We start from the raw sequence: 21,176 nt of genomic DNA on the forward strand, positions 1-21,176 counted from the left end.
GAATACGACGACTTTACCGATTTCAAAGTAACTACAAATGTATTTGCTGCTGGTGCATTGAACAACTTTTATTTAGGCCAACGTGCTCTGGTTTGTATCACACTTTTGTCAAATTTCAAAACAGCTCAAAGACTAAAGTCTGGAGAGTGTGGGGGACTACCAACCTGTCTCTAGGCCTGTGTGACTGCGGCCTTCCAGTTTAATATTCCTGTTTGTTGATCCATGCATTTTCTTAGCTAGTTATCTAATGAGGATCAGAGGTCCAATAAAGCGTATCCTAGCTAAAGCTGAGTGATAGCCAGGGAATACCCTGAATAGCTCACTCGATCATTTTAATAGAACTTTGCACTATTTTGCATTTTTGTAAACGAGTCAAACCACCAGTTATCAGTATGCTTTTACATAGCTTTGAACTGATTAGTTGAGCCTTGTCCCTCTGTTTTATTTAAGTGGCTCTCCCTCTGTAGAAGAGTTGTTTTTCTCCTTTTCTTGTGTTGCAGGTCTGCCTCATGAGCCGCAGCTGAGGTGTGTTCCAGCTCGTCAGCCACGGCATATAGTCTGCCATCCTAAACTGCCACACCCCCTGCCATTTTCCCCATGTTTGCCAGAGCTGTGAGCTGTAGAGTTTTGGGCAGCGGGCCTTAGTGTGTATGTGTGTGAGAACTTACCCTCTGTGAACTTTGGTTTTTCTTTCTTTTATTGTAAGCAAAGGTGTACCCTTATTGTGTTAATTAGTTTGTCATTGTGGAAGCAGGTAGGGGTTCTCTGCCATTTTTGTTTCAACTGTTTTCTCCTGGTTTGGTTAGACAAGGAGCTCAGCCATTGTATTTTGTTTTGGTTAGTGAGTACTTGGTTTTGATTTCTAGCTAAAGTGGGGTGTTTTGTTTATTGTTTTGGCCTTGGAGACCCTGAAGAAAAGAGCTTCCCTGTGCTTGTTTTACTGTAGTAGTTTTAGGCAATAAATCTTGTATACTGACATCTATTTCTCCAGTAGTTCATGTGTTCCCTTTCACTTTGTGTTACCCCTCGCTCCAGTCGACACTTCGTTCTTAAGTGGGGCGTAACATTTATTTAAAAATTAGCGAAAGAGGGAGAGATTTGGAGATAGTGGCAAAATAAAAATGAAAGAGCAGAAAAGGGGTAGAAAAGAGAAAGATGCCTCGGAGGGGATGTTAACCTTTGCAGTTGAGCTTCATAAAGGGGCAGTTTTAAATTTATATCCTGGGCTGAAAAAAAGGAGTAGTAAAGATGCCAGCAAGGAATAATATTTTCTTGTGAGAGACTGCACAGTAATATACAGGGTATGGGTAAGTTTGTGTCTTGAAGAGTAATGTATACAGTTTCCATATAATAGACCTTAGAGGATATTCACAAGTCTAAAATTTAATTTACACATCTCTTAAAATTTCCTTCCCTGCTGGAGGCCATACAGTTAGTTACAAAACGGATTTGTCTTTGACTGCAGTGTGTCAGGAGGCTCTGTATACATATGATCATCACTTTGACAGGCTACACCATCAAAGTGGTAGAAAACACTTTTATCAGTTTTGCTGGTTCTAGTTGCTGGGAAGCTCATCAACTCAGAGCTCAGTAACTGTTGAATTTTTATCAAAATGTAGGATGACTTAATAATTTTAGGTTAAAATGTCCTTCACAGCTTTTGTGTTCACTTCATATTAATATACATTAGATTATCAAAAGTATTCACTCAGCCATCCAAATTGTTGAATTCAGGTGTTCCAATCATTTCTGTGGCTGCAGGTGTTAAAATCAAGAACCTATGCATGCAGTATGCTTCGTTGCTCTTAAGGCGGTGAATTACAGCATGCTGCCATAATAGGATCCCACCTGTGCAACAAGTCCAGTTGTGAAATTTCCACGCTTCAAAATATTCCATAGTCAACAACAATAACTCAGCCATGGAGTGCTAGGCCACGTAAAATCACAGAAAGGGGTCAGTGGATGCTGAGGTGCATAATGCCCAACCTTCTGCAGAGTCAATCACTACAGACCTTCAAACTCCATGTGGCCTTCAGATCTGCACAAAACAGTGCACAGAGAGCTTCATGGAATGGCTTTCCATGGCTGAGTAGCAGTATCCAAGCCTTACATCATCAAATGCAGTGCAAACTGTCAGATGCCGTGGTGTAAAGCATGCCGCTACTGGACCCTAGAGCAATTAAGATGTGTTGGAGTGATAACTTCTAATGCTTCAGCATGGTGAGAATTTTTGGACAATTTCATGCTCCTATGTTTGTGGGAACAGTGTGAGGATGGCCCCTTCCTGTTCCAACATGATTGAGCACCAGTTCACAAAGCAAGGTCCATAAAGAAATGGATGAATGAATTTGGTGCCCTGCGCAGTCCTCAACCTCAACATGATAGAGCACCTTTGGGATGAATTAGAGCACAGACTGCAAGCCAGGCCTTCTCGTCTAACATCAAGGTCTGACCTCATGTATCTGACCTCAAAAGTATGTTAGGTTGCTGAAGGACATGAGGGCAGCGAGGCAGTGGTCAGATATGCAGGAGGAGTGACAGATGCGTTCATGGTAGGGATGGGACTGCATAAGGCACTGAGTCCAGTCTTGTTTGCTGTGGTGATGGACAGGTTGACAGATGAGGTCAGGCAGAAGTCTCAGTAGGTTATAATGTTTGCAGATGACATTGTGATCTGTAGTGAGAGTATGGAGCAGGTGGAAGAGAGCCAGAAGAGGTGGAGGTATACTCCAGAGAGAAGAGGGGTGAATGGTAGAAGCAAGACAGAATATGTGAATGCGAGGGAGACAAATCGATAGGTGATGATACCAAGAGCAGAGGTAGTGAAGGTGGATGAGTTTAAATACGTAGGGTCAACCATTCAAAGCAACGGACAAGGTACAAGAGATGTGAAAAAGAGAGCACAAGCAGGGTGGAGAGGGTAACGAGTGTCGGGGTCGACAGAATGATAACAGCAAGAGTGAAGAATTGCTTCCCAAAATTAAATCAAAAGAACTAATTTAGGCGTCAATTTCACTGCATTTTTCCTTTTTAATATGCTAATTAGTGTGTTTAATGACGCATTGCCTCATTTGCACATTTTAATATAGTTGTCAGAAAACCTGTTATACAAAGACAACATGTATAATGTCTTAAGTTTCTTGCGATGTCTATTAAGTGTAAAAATGTTATAGTATAAATGTCACAATACATTTTTTTTATTAAAAATGAGTTGTTTTGTTTGTTTTTTAATACTCTGAGCCTACTCAAGTAGCAGTTACAGCCACTAGACATTCCCTTTTTATACTCTGACGTTTTTTTTACAGAGTCTACAGAGGGAGTTGTGTATATATCATTCAGAGCCACAAATGTGTATTTCTTTTTCATCCTAAAAGTATTCAAAATATTATGTTTATTCATTATTTGGATGTTTTCTGTGAAAACATATCACTTAAAATCTATGATTTGCACATCAAAAATGTCTTAACGTATGTCGCAAAGTGGGAAAGTGAGACTTTAGTTTTGGTTAAACAAGGATATGATGGCAGTCTGTCATCTCGAGCAAAAACCCCCATTGTTGGCCATGGAGGCCTAACGGTCCTTGTTTGTTTTATGTATTTCTCTTTAATTATAAAACGTATCTTAATGTGTCTCTGCAGGGTTCCAGAGTTTGTGCGTGAGAAGCGTTTCGGCAACTGGCTGAGAGATGCACGCGACTGGGCAATTTCAAGGAACCGTTACTGGGGCACACCAATCCCCATCTGGGTCAGCGATGACTTTGAGGAGGTCAGGAAAACACATACATGCACTTCTTACTCTTTAATAGAGTACTTAATGCTGATGATAAGTCTTTATACTTTATCACACATTTTGTGTCCTTACCAAATACCAAGATAGTTCTTCTTTTCTAAAGAGGTGGCGCTCAGAGTTCAATCTGGGCTAAGCAACAGAGGCAATAATTGAAAAGTTAAACTGTCACTTTATTTATCATAGAAAAGACTGGGGCTGCAATATTACAGAAATCAGTTCTTCTCAGAAATTGCTTCTGTGAAAATGTTTCTCTGTAATGATTTAGCATATTAAAATATTTGTGTATGTGGAGGCTTGTGTAGCAGAGACTTTTTGGCATGGCAGAGCGAGGTGACCATGGTGTCAAGCCAGAGAGTGTAGCACGACTCCGTGTTGCAGTTAGCTACCCTTAAGCACATTGTAGAGTGCCTCCATAAACTCAACACATGAATAATTCATTAATGTAAACAGCAAATAATCATGAACTAAAATGTCTTTGGTTTCTTTTCATGCCAGTTGAGGTAACTTCAAAGCTCTTTCAAGACAAATGGCTTCTGTTTTTGGGAGAGAGGGTGGTGGTAAAGAAGCTACTGAAAAACACAGCAAGAAAGAGGGGTCAGAATAGAAATGAAAAATGAGAGGTGAAAAAAGGGGAGGATAATAAATGAATGAGTTAAAAGAAGCAGACAGTGAAGAAGCGAGCCAGACTGTAAGTGTCCATTTTGTTATGGACGCTCCTTGCCAAACCCAGCTGACTATGTGAAGTAGACTGAACCAAATAGAGATGTCAGAATTGGGTTGTTTGAGCATTTGAAAAATGAAGTGTTAGTCCCCTGGCTCAAAGAGGGACAGCCAGCGACCTGCTTGCTGGAAATAGCTCTGACTGTTTCCAGAACACTCGCACTCCCTGGTGCCTCCCTCACTCACCCACTGCAACAAATGACACACCCAAATCTGAAGCCGTGAGCGAGCGTTATACGTTTCAGTACAATTTCAGTCTCATCATTGCTGTTTTCTTTTGTTCTGATGCTCTGTGTTCCTGGCTTTTTGGGTATGTTTTTTTTTTATCATTCTGTCTTCTGCATTTGACGGTGGTGTATCTGGGCCATGTTACCTGGTGCTCCAGTAAAACTAGAGCGGAGCCTACAGGTTAGCTCTCTGGGGAGACCAGATAACACACTTTACCATACTTTCGAAGGTAAAGTTACTCGGGAGCTGTGTAGGCCTAGTTTTAAGTTCCGTGCAACAGTACAAACATGTAAAATTTGCTATCAGAGAGGATTGAGAACAGGCACTTGTTACATTTTTAAAAACCAAAGCTCTCAAATTGTTACTTAAAGTTGTTTAACTGTGTCAGCTGTGATTTAAACAAAATGCACTGTATTGTATACTGCAATCAACAAAAATATGTATTTCTCTAACATAATGTGACGCTTGCCAATAGCTGTACTTAATACAACTGCAGTGTTTTTTTCTTTAATTAAAATTTGTAAGAAAACAAATAAAGGAGTATGCCAAATAATAATAGTCAATTTGAACAGAAGGAGCACGGTAAATAAAAAGTGATTGGGTTGTTTGCTCTATTATCATCAAGAAAATTGCATCTATCCACTTAATCTAATGCTTACATCTGCTGCTTTATATAAATTCACTTTTTTGTTATTTCAGTGGGCTGGTGTATAGGGCCTAAAGTGTGGTTTCAGACAGTGTGAAATATTTGAATTTATTTAGATGAATTCTTTGTCAGACCAAAAAAACAAAAGTAATAATTTTTCATGCTAGAAAAAAAGAAAGTTGGTACATTCTCAAAACAGAGAAGCATCAAATTATGTTTAGTTGGTAAGTGAGATGTTCTTCTGTTGATCAGTTGGTTATATAATTGATTAACTTTCTAATATTTATAAAAAATTTAATGAATGTGGGGTTTTTTGCTTACTGAAGATATGCTCTGTGTGTGTGGATACTCATTAGGTGGTTTGCATTGGATCCATGGCCGAACTAGAAGAGCTGACTGGAATCAAAGTGACTGATTTGCATCGGGAAAAGTAAGTCACAAATGAGCAGCTATCCAGTTGAACACGTACTCAGTGTTACTACTGTAATAGTGAGTCACACCCTTAGACTGTACAGGAATCGACGCACGGTGATACCTTTTTGTGAGGTCGTGTGTGTCATTGTGCAAGTTTATTTTTCAATTCTGCATCAGATTCCCCGAATGTGACCTGTCTTCCTGAACCAGACGGGTGTTGTTGTGCATAGATCACCTTTCTCTTCCGCCCTTCATCTACTAATTGCCTTTAATCGCTTCCACAGGGCTGGCCATCTTTAATTGATGAGTGAGAAAGGGCTTGCTTTCACCAAGCTTCCATGTTTGTTTTTCTATGCAGGGCATGACGTTTGTAACAGTAATCTGAATGATTTTAGCAGCTTTCAAGATTAGAGACTCTAATTAAAGAATATCTGATTAGCCATTTAGCAGTCAATTGGATGTTGTCTTTTAATGTCTGAAAAGTCTGCAATGTTTCTAAAAACTTAAAATCTAGTAGAACCTTAGGCGCACACCTTTAGATAACCTGACTTTTAATACACTTCATCTTTCAAGACCCAAAAACCTGGATCCATGGTACAACTCAGTGTGGGTGCATCATTAAAAACTAGCCCTAGAGGCATACTAAAACAGCTTCAGTGCACCCTGGCATTGATTCTCCAAATCTCTTGAACGCTAATAGATGAATTAACACAGTTTCTCAAAAAGATGTTTTTACTCATCTGGTATTTTGATGGTGGTTGCTGAATTTGTTAGCTTAACATGTTGGTCCAAAATTTCCCATTAGTGTGCACCTGGTTGAGATCCAGTCACTTCAAAGGCCATAGCATATGATTGGCATGTTATTTTTATATTCATCTAACCTTTTTGGAATGAGTGGAGCCAGATGATGCCAAAATGTCCCTTCAGTTTCACCCCAGCCCTTCATGATAGAAATCAAGGTTAATATTTTGCCTCAGACTCATCTACCCAACTGTAGATGATGACTTACACCATGGATGTGACATAGTTCATCAACAGTTAATTCTGATCTAACCAGTCCTTAACATGTACCTTTTAAAGAAATCATTTTCTTTATTTAAAAAACAAACAAACCAAAAACTATGAAAAGATGCTCATGTGGCGTGATCAAATACTGAAGATTATACTTTTGCCTGCATTGCATAACAACCTGCAAAAATAAGAGCTGATGTACTGCTCAGAAAATGTTAACTTCACTTATTTTTCACATCCTTCCTTCAGTAAATTGAAAAAGAGGCTTCTTAAGAATAGAAAAGCACTTTTATGTAACTGCTTAATCCACTTTTCTTTGGACGTCCTGGGTTAATGTTTTTTTGTTCTTGCTCTTATAAATAAATGTTTAACGGGTTTTGGGGCCTTTCTTGCTATCTGACACTTGATAATTAAGACAATATTCAGGTGCATCTGTTTGTGTCAGGTTAGCTTAATTTATCAAAAAATAACCAATTTTATTTATTGGCTGAATCTGACCAGATCAGTAAACCAGTAAAAAAAGAAAAGAAAACTCTATACCCTTTTTTACCCAAAGCTGTAATAAAAAAAGCTTAATCCAGTAAGAGCCAGCTTTATATTACCATTGTTCTCCTCTTAAACCTCATTCTCAACAGTGAAAGCCTATAAAATCCTTGTTCTGGTCTGCAGCCCAAATGCCTCAAAACCTTATTCCATGTAATGCACATCTGTTTAAGAAGTGCCTTGTGATGCTAACCAAACTCAAAATGAAACAGAAGTCCAGCTGTAATTGCTTCTTCTTATTTTCTGCTGGTTAATTTTTTTTTTCTGCTTTATCTGCACAGCATCGACGATCTGACAATCCCCTCACGGCGTGGTAAGGGCGTGCTGCGGAGGATCACAGAAGTGTTTGACTGCTGGTTCGAGAGTGGGAGTATGCCTTACGCTCAGGTTCACTACCCCTTTGAAAACAGGAAGGAGTTTGAGGACAGTTTCCCAGCAGACTTCATTGCTGAAGGCATTGACCAGACCAGAGGATGGTAAACTGAAGATGAATGAGTGAACTGATGAGTGACACATAAGAAGTTGACACATAGAGAGCTCCCTGAGTAATTTAATTTAGGGAAATTATGAGAAAAGATCATTGGCAGATGGAAATACAGTTCGGATGAGTGTGTTGCTGAAATATGATGTACATTTATTTTTAACTGTATGAAATTATATTATTAAGAGTGTAATTTTCAAAATCTCTGTCCAACCCAAGAGAACAAATTAATTTTGTGTTATTGTCTCCCTGACCTACTTGTCTTTGTACCCCACTGTAGGTTCTACACACTGTTGGTGCTCTCCACAGCCCTGTTTGGGAAACCACCCTTCAAAAATGTCATTGTTAATGGACTGGTGCTTGCCAGGTAAGTCTGTCTGCTTAACAAAACATCAGTTTACTTACTCAAAACGGTGACCCGTTTTTATTTTCTTCATTATCTGCCCTAAATATGCTGTTACTAATTAATGAAAGTAAACATAGTGCATCTCCTTTAAATGAGCTCGTAAAATGTATTTTAATTAAAGAATAACACCTTTTTTGCATAAGTATTTGGGTCTCCTGATATTTGATAACTTTGAAATACCATTTGTTATATACCAGTTATTCATTTCTTCTTAAAATGTTAATTTTCACAAACTCATCACTAATGTGTAGTTTTCGAGACTTAATGGCAAACTCGTTTGCGCACTTGGGGCGATTTTGAGCTGAAGAATTGTGCACTGAGGAGTAATCATGGCTTCAGGATCGCAAAACTGGGACTGACTCAAATAAACCTCACTATTCATTTTCCCAGTAATCAACGGATATTTCATGTACACAGAGGAGAACTGAGGTCTTTGGAACAGAATAAAATTCAGTAGCAGGCTCATATTTGTTTTCATTCTTTAAGAGGATTTGCTGACAAAGCAAATATTCCGGGCTATTTTTCCTGCACGTTTTGTGCAGAAATTTTCTATTTCCCAACACATATTGTGTTTTGTGCTTTCCCCCCACTAAATCCACTATTTACTTCACCTCATTACCACCATTTTTATTTTAGTTTTCTTCCCCCTATTTATCCCATCTTTGTTTTTCTTCTCCCCTTTTACTCTTAATCAGCGTGATGTGTGTATGCAGCATTTAGGCTTCAGACCCGCTGCTTCTCTGCAGCCTTGGGGTCTAAGTGCAGCTCTATGTTCGCCGGCCTACTGACCTGGAAGGACTTGACTAATTTGAATATTAAGTGCATGGTTTCCAACATACACTTTAATGCATGCGTGCTTTAATAACTTTGCTTGTCTCAATCCCACAGCGATGGACAGAAGATGAGCAAGCGCAAGAAGAACTACCCAGATCCTGGACTGATAGTGCAGAGCTATGGAGCTGATGCCCTCAGGTCAGCTCTGTGAGCGAGTGTGTGTTTGTGAAGCGTGAGTGCTTGTGTGCGCCGGTGGCAGGGTGTGGGCTAACTTCACTTGTGTTTTTGTTTTAAAAAGTTTGAATTGCTGTCTGCTTAAATACAAATGGGCCCACTCCTACATACATTACACACACACTCATGCACATTACATGCATACAAATGCCCCTCTTTATACATTCTTTCTCCTTTGCCCCGAGCAGGAAGAGCACTATGGCCATATGGCCTAATGAATAAACCACTATGCAGCTGCACCATATGCTCACATATACACTGATGGGGAGAGAGCTGCTAAAATGAAGAGGAAAAAGGCAACAATTGGATTCTATTTGAGACCTTAATTTTTCACTTTTCTGGCTTTAATCAGTGCTTACAGTATAACCATTATGGTGTAGTGAGCTTCAAAAGGCAGACTGATGTACAGACTATAAGGACTTTTTTTTTAGTACTTTTGAGTAGTGACAACTACGTCTCCTACAGTCGGAGATTCTGCCTATTCTGTATTTTTTTTTTCTCTTCCAAATGAATCTCAGTGTTGCTGCTATTAAAATTACTCATTGCTTGTTGCGTGAAGTTTCATCATCATTCAGCTTGCTTACAGAACCCCCCCCAAAAAAATGTCCATCAGTGTGCTGATGCCTGCCAGAGAATATTACACTAATATGCGTTATTTGTCAACTGTGGCTTTAATGGAGGCAAGAAATTAATTTGCACTGTGATGGTTGCTGCTGGGTAAAAACAGGTTTTGGGACAAAATGTCCTTGAAGCATTTCAGGATGGACATGTGCAACTTTATATTGAGAAAATGCACACTGTCACATAACTTTATTTTAGTACTTTTCAGAAAGTATCCGATAATGTTTTCCTAGCATTTATAGAGAGTTTTTTTTTTTTTCATTTTTAACTGTGTTTTGGACAAAACTCAGACTCTTTTGTCAGTGCAGCTGGGAGCTGATGGGGCTGCTTAGAGACTTTTGCTCATACCTCCATACACTGATTGGCTGCTGGTGTGTGTTTAATGTGCTTAACAGAATTTTAAAAGAAAATCGCTTGTGTTAGGTTTTAAGAACACACTCTAATCCACAAATATTGATCTTCCAAAGTGGCGTAAGACAGAAATGAACATAAATCAAACTTATTAAACCATAGCTTTGGTTCAGCTTGTAGATAGCTCACTGGTTTCCATAAATCAGCTTTGGCATCTTTGCCAAGATGTACATGAACTAATACACTAAAATAAAAACTGTCACATCATGCATATATTGTTGATGTGAAAATTAATTTCATGCATTATGTTCTATGTAAGTCATAAAGTCATGACCCTCAGCTGTGTAGTGTAATAACAACCATTAGAAAGACTGAATGTAAATGAAAGTCACTGTGTATTTAAAATGGAACTGAGAAAGATAGATTTTCAAAAGTGAAACTCTTTTCATACTTTGGTAGTAACGAGTGGCATTAATGAGGCACTTTCATCCAGAGAACTGTCACTGGATATTTGCCTTCTCTGTAAACCTTCGAGATGGTTGTGAAGGAGTCAAGCCATCAGCAGGGGTTGGTTGGGGTTATCCTTATTCAGTACCTGTATACTCTCTGTTTTCTCTATTGTCAGTCGCTAATATTTGATCTGCACTCACCACCTCCTTCACTTCCACTGTCCCTCTCTGCAGACTGTACCTCATCAACTCTCCTGTAGTGAGAGCAGAGAACCTGCGTTTCAAAGAGGAGGGTGTGCGAGATGTGCTAAAGGATGTCTTCCTGCCGTGGTATAATGCCTATCGCTTCCTGGTGCAGAATGTTCAAAGGTTACAGAAGGTACATTTGCAATGAACAAAAGTCAGACTCATTATCTTTACAATTCCTGCAGTGTTCCTCTAGCTTTTTCTGCTTCACAAACCACAGCACTTTCTCATAATACGTAAGTTTCCTACAAATATCCGCCAATGAATTATTATTTGGTTGTTGCTGGCACAAAAAAAAACTTGTTGTTAATCCAAAGTCTGCAGTAATAACTTGTATTATCAGAATCAGAATACTTTATTGATCCCTGGGGGAAATTATTTTTTGTTACAGTGCTCCATTTTAAACCAACATTAAGACAAGACAGACAATACGCTAACTAAGAATAGTACAATATATACATATATATACATACATACATACATACATACATAAGTCACTCATAAATAAATAATTGGAAAAGAAACATGTGTAGTTGTAGCAGCAAACAGTGTGTTAAGTGGATGCGTTGTACAGGGAGATGGCCACAGGCAGGAATGATTTCCTGTGTCGTTCAGTGGTGCTTTTCAGTAATCTCAGTCTCTCACTGAACGAGCTCCTGTGACTGACCAACATGTCATGGAGTGGGTGGGAGGTGTTATCCAACATTGTCTTTATCTTGGACAGCATCCGCCTCTCCGACACCACCTTGAGGGAGTCCAGCTCCATCCCCACAACATTGCTGGCCTTACGGATCAGTTTATTAAGTCTGTTGGCATCTGCGACCCTCAGCCTGCTCCCCCAGCATGCAACAGCATAGAGGATCGCACTGGCCACAACAGACTCATAGAAAATCCTCAGCATTTTCTGGCAGATGTTGAAGGACCTCAGTCGCCTCAAAAAATAGAGACGACTCTGGCCCTTCCTGTAAAGTGCTGTGGTGTTTTTAGCCCAGTCCAGTTTATTGTCAATGTGTACTCCAAGGTATTTATAGTCCTCCACAATGTCAACACTGACCCCCTGAATTGAAACAGGGGTCAAGTGTTTCCTGGTCTTCCTGAAGTCCACGATCAGTTCCTTGGTCTTTGCCACGTTGAGCTGCAGATGATTCTGCTCACACCACGTGACAAAGGAGTCGACCACAGCCCGGTACTCTGTCTCATCATCCCTGCTGATGCATCCAACCACCGCAGAGTCATCAGAAAACTTCTGAAGATGGCATGTCTCTGTGCAGTGTTATATTATATTAGTGTTTAATGGATGGCTGGGTATTTCAGCCTAATTTGAAAAACTTGGAAGCTAGATTCTGCTGTGCATATTTATATAAAAAAAACATTATTATTATTCATTTGTATTTGCTCAGTATCTTGACTTACCTAATAATGGGATACTTACTGAGAGTAGCTTTATGTGGCATAGTGCTCCTAAGAAAATAGTAATTACCTGCAACTGCCTTTAAGAAATAACCAAGTTTAAATATAAAAAAGACAGGAGAATTATGCGATTTGCCAGTTCTCCACTTGTTCGTGATGACTTTTAGATTTGCAGTCCTTAGGGAGAGTCATGGAGTACAGTTTAAATCCAAGTTTAAAACCAGAACCCAATAATGCCAGAAAAAAAACATGAATGAAGGTGCAACTTCAAGCTAGACTGACATCAACAGTGGGTTCTGTGAATTTTTAAGTCAGGTGCTATTAAGCTATTGTTAATGGGATGAGTTGATTAAAAGTTCAGATTCAAAAAGATGAAATAGTGCAGCACCTGTGTGTCTTCAAACTTTAGAGCCCATGAACACCAACATATTTGATTAAGAGCAATTGCATCCTCTCACTGCATTTCCCTGCAATCTATCTGCTGTCAAGTCTGTTTAAAAATGCCAAAACGCTTAAAATACCTTAGAAATTGTAAAGAGCAGATCTTAGTTCTTGAACCATTTTAATATCAGGCTGTTTTAGGCACTTTACAGTCAGAAACAAGAGTCTGTATAATACTTGTCCAGAGAAGCAGTTGCCTCTTAATATCTTTCTGATTTGTCAGTGCCAACTGCTGTTATAACACTGTGCATGGAGATGGCACGGGTATCTAAACTACAGCAGCAACTGCTTTCCTTCCCTGTAGATGGTACACATCAGCATGTTCAAATTGATATACCACTATTTTATTCAACTGACTGTGCCACAGTTTAGAAAACAGCACAACTTCTGCAAATCACCCATAAAACTAACCACATCTATGAGCTCTATTTAAGGATTGTGCTCATACGCAATTTATACCTGTTTAAAAAAAATGTGGTCCATGATGCTGCTGTTATACAAGAGGTGGAATGGTTGGAGATTGTGGCATGACCAAAAAGTTCGCACTGCGCATATTATGAGCTTTGGTTCTTTTTGCCTTTAAAGTGGTGACTTAAAAAAGGAGGCCAGGTTTGCGACCACTTGCAGTCAGTTGGCATCTTCAAAGTGACTTTGGCACGCCAAGACAGCAATAGAACGATGATGAAACAGCAATAAAAAGGAGTCAGTCATCTATTGGTCTGCTGTTGCAATTGTGTGCAATCTGTTGTTGAGGAATTGGCCAGTTGTATGCACAGAAATTCACATTAACTGCTTAATTCAGATATAACCTTTCTTTTTATAGGAATATTATGGCAAAGAGACATGTTGCAGGCATCTTGCGCTTGTTAGTGCAGGCTCAGATTGTTTGCAACATGTTTGCAGTCTGTCTGCATTTATAAATTAAATAGAAGTTATTTACAAACCTTCACTAGCATGTCAGAGTGTGATTTCAGTCAATCTGAGTCGAGCCAAGATTGTTTGGAGATAGGTTGTCTCCCACCAGGATACTGGTGTGATGACCTTGAACTGCCCAGAGGTTGAGGGTGTGACATGCTCTACCTCTTGGCTAAACTACTTGCAGTTTGTTTTTGACAGCAAAAAAAAAAAACAAAAAAAAAAACCACACCCAGCATAATCAGTGGGTAACCACAGGTTTTCCTTGGTCACAAGGAGACTCCCATCTTATTTTTATTCTGTGACTGAGTTGTAAGCGTGGCGGCCCAAACTACTGCTGCTTCTACTTTTCTTATTGATGCACGAAGCATATTTTTGGCAGGTTTTCTAATTCTTCACCTCATGCTCTTGTAAGACAACCAAATAGCATTAATTTGCATCTGTGCTTGAGCAATGATTTTATATATATGGCTGTATGTATTTCCGTCTTAGGAGGAGAATATTCACTTCCTATACAATGAAAACACAGCAAAGAAGAGCGACAATATCATGGACAAATGGATTCAGTCATTCACGCAGTCCCTCATACAGTTCTTCAAGGCTGAGATGAAAGGTGAGACAGACGCTCTTAACACATGCAAATGTTTCAGTCATTTTACGTGACAATGACTCATAATTCTCTGGAGACTTATCCTATCCTAACCTTAAACCAGCAGGGGTTGAGTCCCCACCACCATTAATAGATTTATATCTAACTCTTATATCCTTAAGTCTTGCGTGCAACTATTTATGATGTTTCTCTTTCCAGTGTAATTAGACTGACAGTTTTTTCTGGTCACAGCTTACCGCCTGTACACCGTTGTGCCTCGTTTGGTCAAGTTTGTTGACATGCTCACCAACTGGTACGTCAGGACCAATAGACGCCGCCTGAAGGTGAGATCACAGCTCTAAATCTGTTCTTGTTTTTATGTAAAGAAGATGTGGGTGAAAGCAAATGATATATCACTCTTACTAAACTCTAAATGATGACTCAAAATATTACTGTATACAAAAATAGATATTAGATAATAGATATTATTACACTTTGCAGAATATTTTCTTTATTTGGTGCAGAATACAGTCTTGTAATTACTAAATGAATAGTATTAATTATTTATTTAAACTACTGTTAAAAGCATCGTTAACACATCCTTCACCTGTGAACATTTTATAGAAGTGCGTTTTTAGCCATGCTTGTGAACAATTGGTTCATTTCAACTCAGGGCACATGCACTAATGTCAGCGAGGGCATTTTTTAAATCTTTTTACTGTTCCAAGGGGAAAGAACTTATTGATGTGCATGCGAACTTTATAGGGCGAGAGTGGCACTGAGGACTGCTTGTGGGCGCTGGAAACCCTCTTCAGTGTTCTGTTCTCCATGTGCAGGCTGATGGTGAGTCATCCGCTTTCTGTGTTTTAGTGTGTGTGAGACTGAGAGAGAGGGAGAGAGAAGAGATTGCATGAGGAAAATTTCTTGTGGTGAGGTTGTGCTTTTGTGTATGCAAGAAATAAAAGCATAAAGCTGCTATTGTAAAGGTGTGTTTGTGTGCACACTTAACTATGAATAATTCATGAGTAGTAGGAGTTTTTATTTATAACACATTGATGTTTGCATGTGAGGCATGAGGCTTGCTAAGAATCAGTAATCCTAACACAGATCAATACAGATCAGCTGTGTGGTATGCAAGTTAATTAGCCATGGTTGGAATAAAAGAGAATCACATAAGAAGTAAACTCACAGTGGCACAATTCTGTTTGATCTTTAGCGACAGTTAAGGGGGAAAAAAAACTACATAAAAATTGCGCTTCTGACTTTTAGACCTTCTTGTCTGAAAAATGTAAATTAACTACAGTGTCACTCATCCAATAAATTTTCCTCTTTCTCTTTTTCTCTCTCTGTACTTGCTTTCTTGCCTTTTACCCCTTCAGGCTCCTTTCACACCCTTCATTACCGAGATGATGTACCAAAATCTGCGTCACCTCATTGACCCTGCTTCTGTCGAAGAGAAGGACAACAGCAGCATCCACTATCTCATGCTGCCTCAAGTCAGGTTGGAAAAATCCTTTCAGTAATCTGAGAGGAATTTTTTTGCCACTTAATGTGTTTATTATCATTACTGTCAACAGTAGATCACATGGATACGACAAAAACAGAATTCGCAGCCGAGGGGACTCTATTGAGCTCCGCTCAGCTCTGCGGTGTTTTTGTCACTGCTGTTCAGGGAAAAAACAAAAACACCAGGCGAAAGAAAAAGAAAAGAAATCACATAGAACGGGACAAAAGTTGTTCATTTAGTATGTCTATGAAGGTTCTCAGTCATCCAGGTCATCGTAGTCAAAGGAGCTTGCAAGCTCCTTTGACTGTTCATTTAGTAGCTTCAGTTCCAGATCCAGTTATCAATAGTTGTTGGAGATCCAGACAGAGCTAAATAGAGGGTAATTGATGAAAAATCCAAGTTGCTGATATTGTTTAACGATTTGAAATGAGGAACAACCTTTCTTGAATTAATATTAAATGGTACTCTAAATCAGGTTCTCATCTACAGATAATTCAAGTACATTTTCATATAGATAATCAGCTGACCGTTTAGTAATACAGAAGACAGAAGTAACTCTTCTGTCTTGGCAGCAGTAGTCCTTGTTCTGCTGTGCAGTCTTGGTTAGTTTGGCATAGCAGCACATGAACCATGCTCTGGTCAGAGTGGCCCTCCAGCTCACAGCAACTCTCCCAGAAAGCAGAAAAGGTCTACCATTGCTAGTGGCAGTTCATCATGGTGTCATAAAAAGAGGAAGTGCTGTGGGCTAGCAGGTTAGCATGACTTAACTTTTAAAACAGGATTGAAGAATGTGGGGAACCACCTCCAGCTGCAAGTATATTCTGCAATTTAGGTGCATAAGTAAACTAAGAATCTGAATCTGTTCTTCAGCCATTTTAATCTAACCAAGTTCAACTGGGTTCATTGGCTTTTCTTGGCACATGGCACTCAGCAGCAAAAACAAAAAGCACACTTGTGTTAGCTCCTTTTCTGAGAGGATATCCACTGCTTATGTAGTCTAATCAGGGTCAGCCACAGTGTGTGGCTGTACTTTATCACAATTGTACTGAACTCTTAACTCTTCAAAGTAGATTTGGAGAAGTTTTCAGTATTTTCTTTGTAATTTCCAGGCTTTTCTCATTCTGTCCCTTAATTCCTGTTGTTCTTCATCTTCATCCATTTATCTTTGAATGTTTAGATTGTTTACATATTGAACACAGTGACCCTAGTTTTTAAAAAATGTGCCCCTCATTACATTTTAAAAGAAGAAAAACAATTCTTGATCATTCGTAAAATTGCTATTTGAATGGAATAGCCGGCTAAGACTCTTTGATATCGAGAGTTACTTTTTCAATTTTTTGTTCACTGCTGTTTTCTCTAGAAAATGAGTCTAATCCTGTTTGGGGTTTTTAGGGTAATATCTTTTTCTGTCTTTAGACAGTGTTATAGTAGAGATTTTAGAAGAGGCTGAGAAATATTCATGCAGAATTGCACAGACCCTTTCTTGATTTTCGGCCCTGCAGAATGGATATAGCTCACAAAATGTGTTCTTTTCATTTCCTTTCACTTCAATTACTCCAGTAAAAATTGTGGCTTGGCGGCTGATCAGTTTTGTAATGCCTGGGAGGAATTTCTAATTGCCCAAACTTAATTGCATCATCTTTAACTATAAAAAAGTTCTGACGTGATTAAATATCCATTTGATTTAGCATAAGGAAAATAGTTTGTGTAATGGTTCATATAATCTCCCCTGTCACTTAGGCAGCCCTCAGGGCTGATGCTTTATTAGCTGCTTGTCCTTCCTGCTGTCAAATGAGAGTACTTCACCTTCCTCCCAAAGGTCAGCTACCAATCAGCTGGTGGGAACAGCCGCTCGTCAATCACCTCATTAAATGATTGGTTGTCCCTGGCCACCCACTCCTCTTGTTTTACTCCAATGTGGCGTGCACACTGAGAAGACACAAGTCACGAGTAAATGAACAAGCATTGTGCATAGTTCTGTGTGCCTGCAGATAGTTAGGGATAATATTGCTATTATGTGTGATTATTAGTGGCTGAACAGCTCTAATTTGAATTCAGAGGTGGAAGTCTTGTTGTACCTTATTAGTGGAGCTAAATAGATGGTTCTGAACTCTGTCTTTTATATATGCGGTACTGACCCTGCTGTTCTCTAGTGTTTTCCTCAACAGATAATCCAATTAATTTCATAAATCACCATTAACGAAAGATGAGGATTGCTCTTAGCGGTAAAAATGCTGCTGTCCACCCAAGAATTTCCTACACATAGTTTTACAGAATAATGTATATTTATTCTAAGAGGATGTGTTATTGTTATGAGTGGAGACTGACGTCACGTGGCTTAAATGAACAGAGCTCAGTCACTTCTAGTTTCAGTTGATGGTATTCCCATTCCTAATCTCATTCTCTCCGGTGTCACAGAATAGACTGAGTTATCCAAACACTGATTCTCTCACTCGGTGCTGCATATGATAACATGAAAAGTATGACACTCAATATTTTTTTCTGTTTTTACAGGGAGAATTTGATTGACAAGCGCATTGAAGGCGCCGTCTCTCGGATGCAGTCTGTGATTGAGCTGGGCAGAGTGATCAGAGACAGGAAGACCCTGCCTGTCAAGGTAGATTACCATTTTGACCCTATCCACTTCTGTAATCCACTGGGATCTACATGGTATCTACTCTATAGGAAACATGATTTAAAATGTGGCAAGAAGAGTCTTTACTCAATGGTCACGTACTTCATTTCTCCAGGACTTTCACGCACATTTTACATTGTTTATCAGTAGATTCATCCATTGCCTTCTTGTGATGTGATTGAAAGCTTATGAAGAGGGCTCTTTCAGATAAAATGTTGGACTTCATTTGAAAAGCACCATTGGAGCTGCCAAAAACAGAAATGAATTCAGAAAAACAAAGAGACACAATTTAAACACAGTCAGATTCCATCAGATGTGATGTAATATGGACCATGTCTGACTCAGGTGCTGGATCATTTCCTGAGTTACTCCCATATTATGTTTGTTTTTCTTGGTAGTAGTATTCTTTATTGAATTTGGGTAAAAAAAAAATCATAGAAGACTCAACAGATGTAATTGTCCAAATGTAAATAATAATAATAATAATAATAATAATACTATATAGAAAGTTCTGTTTTAAAAAAAAAGATCCAATATATAGCCAAACACAGGATTTAAGAATTGCAGTTTTGTTTTTTGTTGCTCATTTTCTCGTAATTGCAGTAGATTGACCCTGTGTCAAAATGTACTTACTTTTCATACTGTAACAAGGTTTATGATGAATTGGTATTTTACTTTACAGCTACATTATCTAAATGTAGCTGAAGGTGTATGCTAGTTTGCATTGTGCATGCTTTTTCTTTAATGTTGGTTTTAGCTTTTTGGTTTGTGTTACAGTACCCATTGAAGGAGGTTGTAGTCATCCACCAGGACCCAGAGGCTCTGAAGGACATTGAGTCACTGCAGAAATACATACTTGAAGTAAGTAAATTAGAAAAAGTAAATAGAACACCCAACCATTCAAACATTTATATTGTATTGTGTATTCATATTGCATTCTTTTGTTTTGTTTTTTGGTAAATTGGGGAGATTGATTTGCTTTTACTCATGCACTGTTGGAGGGGGTATTTTCTTGTCACTTTCTTGCAAAGGTTTTCCCCAGCCTGTAATTCTGTTGCTTTGCTGTGCTTTGATCAGTACTATTTAACTTATAATCTAAAGAGAAACATCCCTGGAACCGTGTTTACACTCCAAAGCCACTGCTGTTGATTTGATAGAGGGGATGAACATCAGAGGGAGTACATGTTCACACACTACTTGGATCTTTAGCTGTAATTGAAATTTCAGTGTCTGTTTCGTGCAAAAAGAGGGGCGAAGCACATGCCTCTAAATGTTATTTAACATTTGATCTACCTTAGTTGCCACATTTCTCAACTGCAAAGTGCAATCACAGGCATGTTTTCTTTTTTAAGAGCATATCATAAGTCTTCTGTGTACCAATGTCAGTGTGTGCTTATTTACTAGACAGTGAGGATCGATTCAGGTGTGAGCTGGATTAATTCAGGTGTTTAACAGGCTTGCAGACTAATCCCCATTGTCTTTAAATCCTTGAAGTCCTTACCTTTTTATTTTTCCAACAAAAGAGGACATTATAGTACTGTCATAGAGAAGAATGTTCTCACCTTTGCAGGATTTTGTACGTCTTTGTTTCTTGAAATTGGAAAATTGATTCAACCCCCCACATGACTGCGTTGACGAACATTAACACAACTTTTACAGAAAAGAGCTTCTGCTGCGTCTCCTGCTGGATCCTCCAAGCTTTATCTTAGTTCTAGCCACTTCTTATCTATCACTCTGTTTTATTTCTGGTGGGGAGGACATTTAACCTTGTCAGCCTCTAGCTTTCCTGCCAGTAAACAAGGTTTATTCAGTCAGAATTGAGAGCAGTGGAGGCCTTGCAGCCCGGTAAACAATCTTTGGAAGCTGAATTTTTCTATTGTTTCTTAATTTCAATAAAACCACATTAAGTATAGATTCATCTTTAAGCACAACAAAGATATTTTATGTTTTAGGTTTGACCTTTTTTGTGGCCAGTGTTCATGTGTCTGACGAGTACTCAGGAGCAAGAGAAAGATTAACTAAGATGCAAAAACCGATTTACATGTTTTTATTGTCCTTGTGGAACAGGTAAACATTTAATATAATTGAATGAATTCTCCTAACATTCAGGGAGGAGAGGTTGGAGTCAGAGTGAGACTGGCTGTTGTGGCCATCTGAATTTTAGCTTGGGTCAGCTTTGCTTTGTTGACAGTCTTGTTGGTGACTCTGTCAGCTTAGTTTCCTCTGAGCTTTATGTCAAATATGAAATGAGTTGCTTTTTTGAGCTGACAGGCTTCCTTCATTGTAATGCACCAGCACACTAAGTCATCACACACACGTTCCCCTACACAGACTAACAGAACCTCAAAGCCATATTTACCCTCAAGATTAAATGAGCTATTTCTTTGTTGGTATGTCATTACAGTGAATTTTATATTGAGTTCCAAGCACATCCATAGTACGAGTGACCTACTGTACACTGTTTTTGTACCTGTATCAGTCTTGGGCAGATGACATTGTATTCCCCAGTGTGAGATATTAACAATTTTGCAGCCAACTAAAAGACAATGACATGGTGTGTTTGACTATTCTTCATTCCCCAGGAGCTTAATGTGCGACAGTTGACACTTTCAACAGACAAGGACAAGTATGGTATCCGCCTGAGAGCCGAGCCAGACCACATGGTGCTGGGCAAGAGATTAAAGGGGGCCTTCAAAGCCGTCACTGCTTCTATCAAGGAGCTCACCAGCGAACAGCTTGAAGCCTTCCAGAAGAAAGGTGACAAAA

The 21,176-nt window shown here is 39.0% G+C and overlaps 1 protein-coding gene across 1 annotated transcript in view; it reads left to right on the forward strand.

Moving 5' to 3' along the window:
* The window catches only part of iars1 (isoleucyl-tRNA synthetase 1), a 64,292-nt gene that overhangs the window by 32,828 nt on the left and 10,288 nt on the right, over positions 1 to 21,176 (forward strand). The window contains exons 14-26 of the mRNA XM_080891730.1: positions 3,639 to 3,765; positions 5,740 to 5,813; positions 7,633 to 7,827; positions 8,113 to 8,199; positions 9,127 to 9,210; positions 10,902 to 11,046; positions 14,172 to 14,292; positions 14,521 to 14,612; positions 15,034 to 15,111; positions 15,648 to 15,769; positions 18,290 to 18,392; positions 19,188 to 19,271; positions 20,993 to 21,167. Of these exons, the coding sequence (XP_080747856.1) occupies positions 3,639 to 3,765; positions 5,740 to 5,813; positions 7,633 to 7,827; positions 8,113 to 8,199; positions 9,127 to 9,210; positions 10,902 to 11,046; positions 14,172 to 14,292; positions 14,521 to 14,612; positions 15,034 to 15,111; positions 15,648 to 15,769; positions 18,290 to 18,392; positions 19,188 to 19,271; positions 20,993 to 21,167 (1,487 nt within the window). The remainder of the gene's footprint in view (positions 1 to 3,638; positions 3,766 to 5,739; positions 5,814 to 7,632; positions 7,828 to 8,112; positions 8,200 to 9,126; positions 9,211 to 10,901; positions 11,047 to 14,171; positions 14,293 to 14,520; positions 14,613 to 15,033; positions 15,112 to 15,647; positions 15,770 to 18,289; positions 18,393 to 19,187; positions 19,272 to 20,992; positions 21,168 to 21,176) is intronic.

Source organism: Rhamphochromis sp. 'chilingali', assembly GCF_963969265.1.
Source record: "Rhamphochromis sp. 'chilingali' genome assembly, chromosome: 9".
NCBI classification, from domain to species: Eukaryota; Metazoa; Chordata; class Actinopteri; order Cichliformes; family Cichlidae; genus Rhamphochromis; species Rhamphochromis sp. 'chilingali'.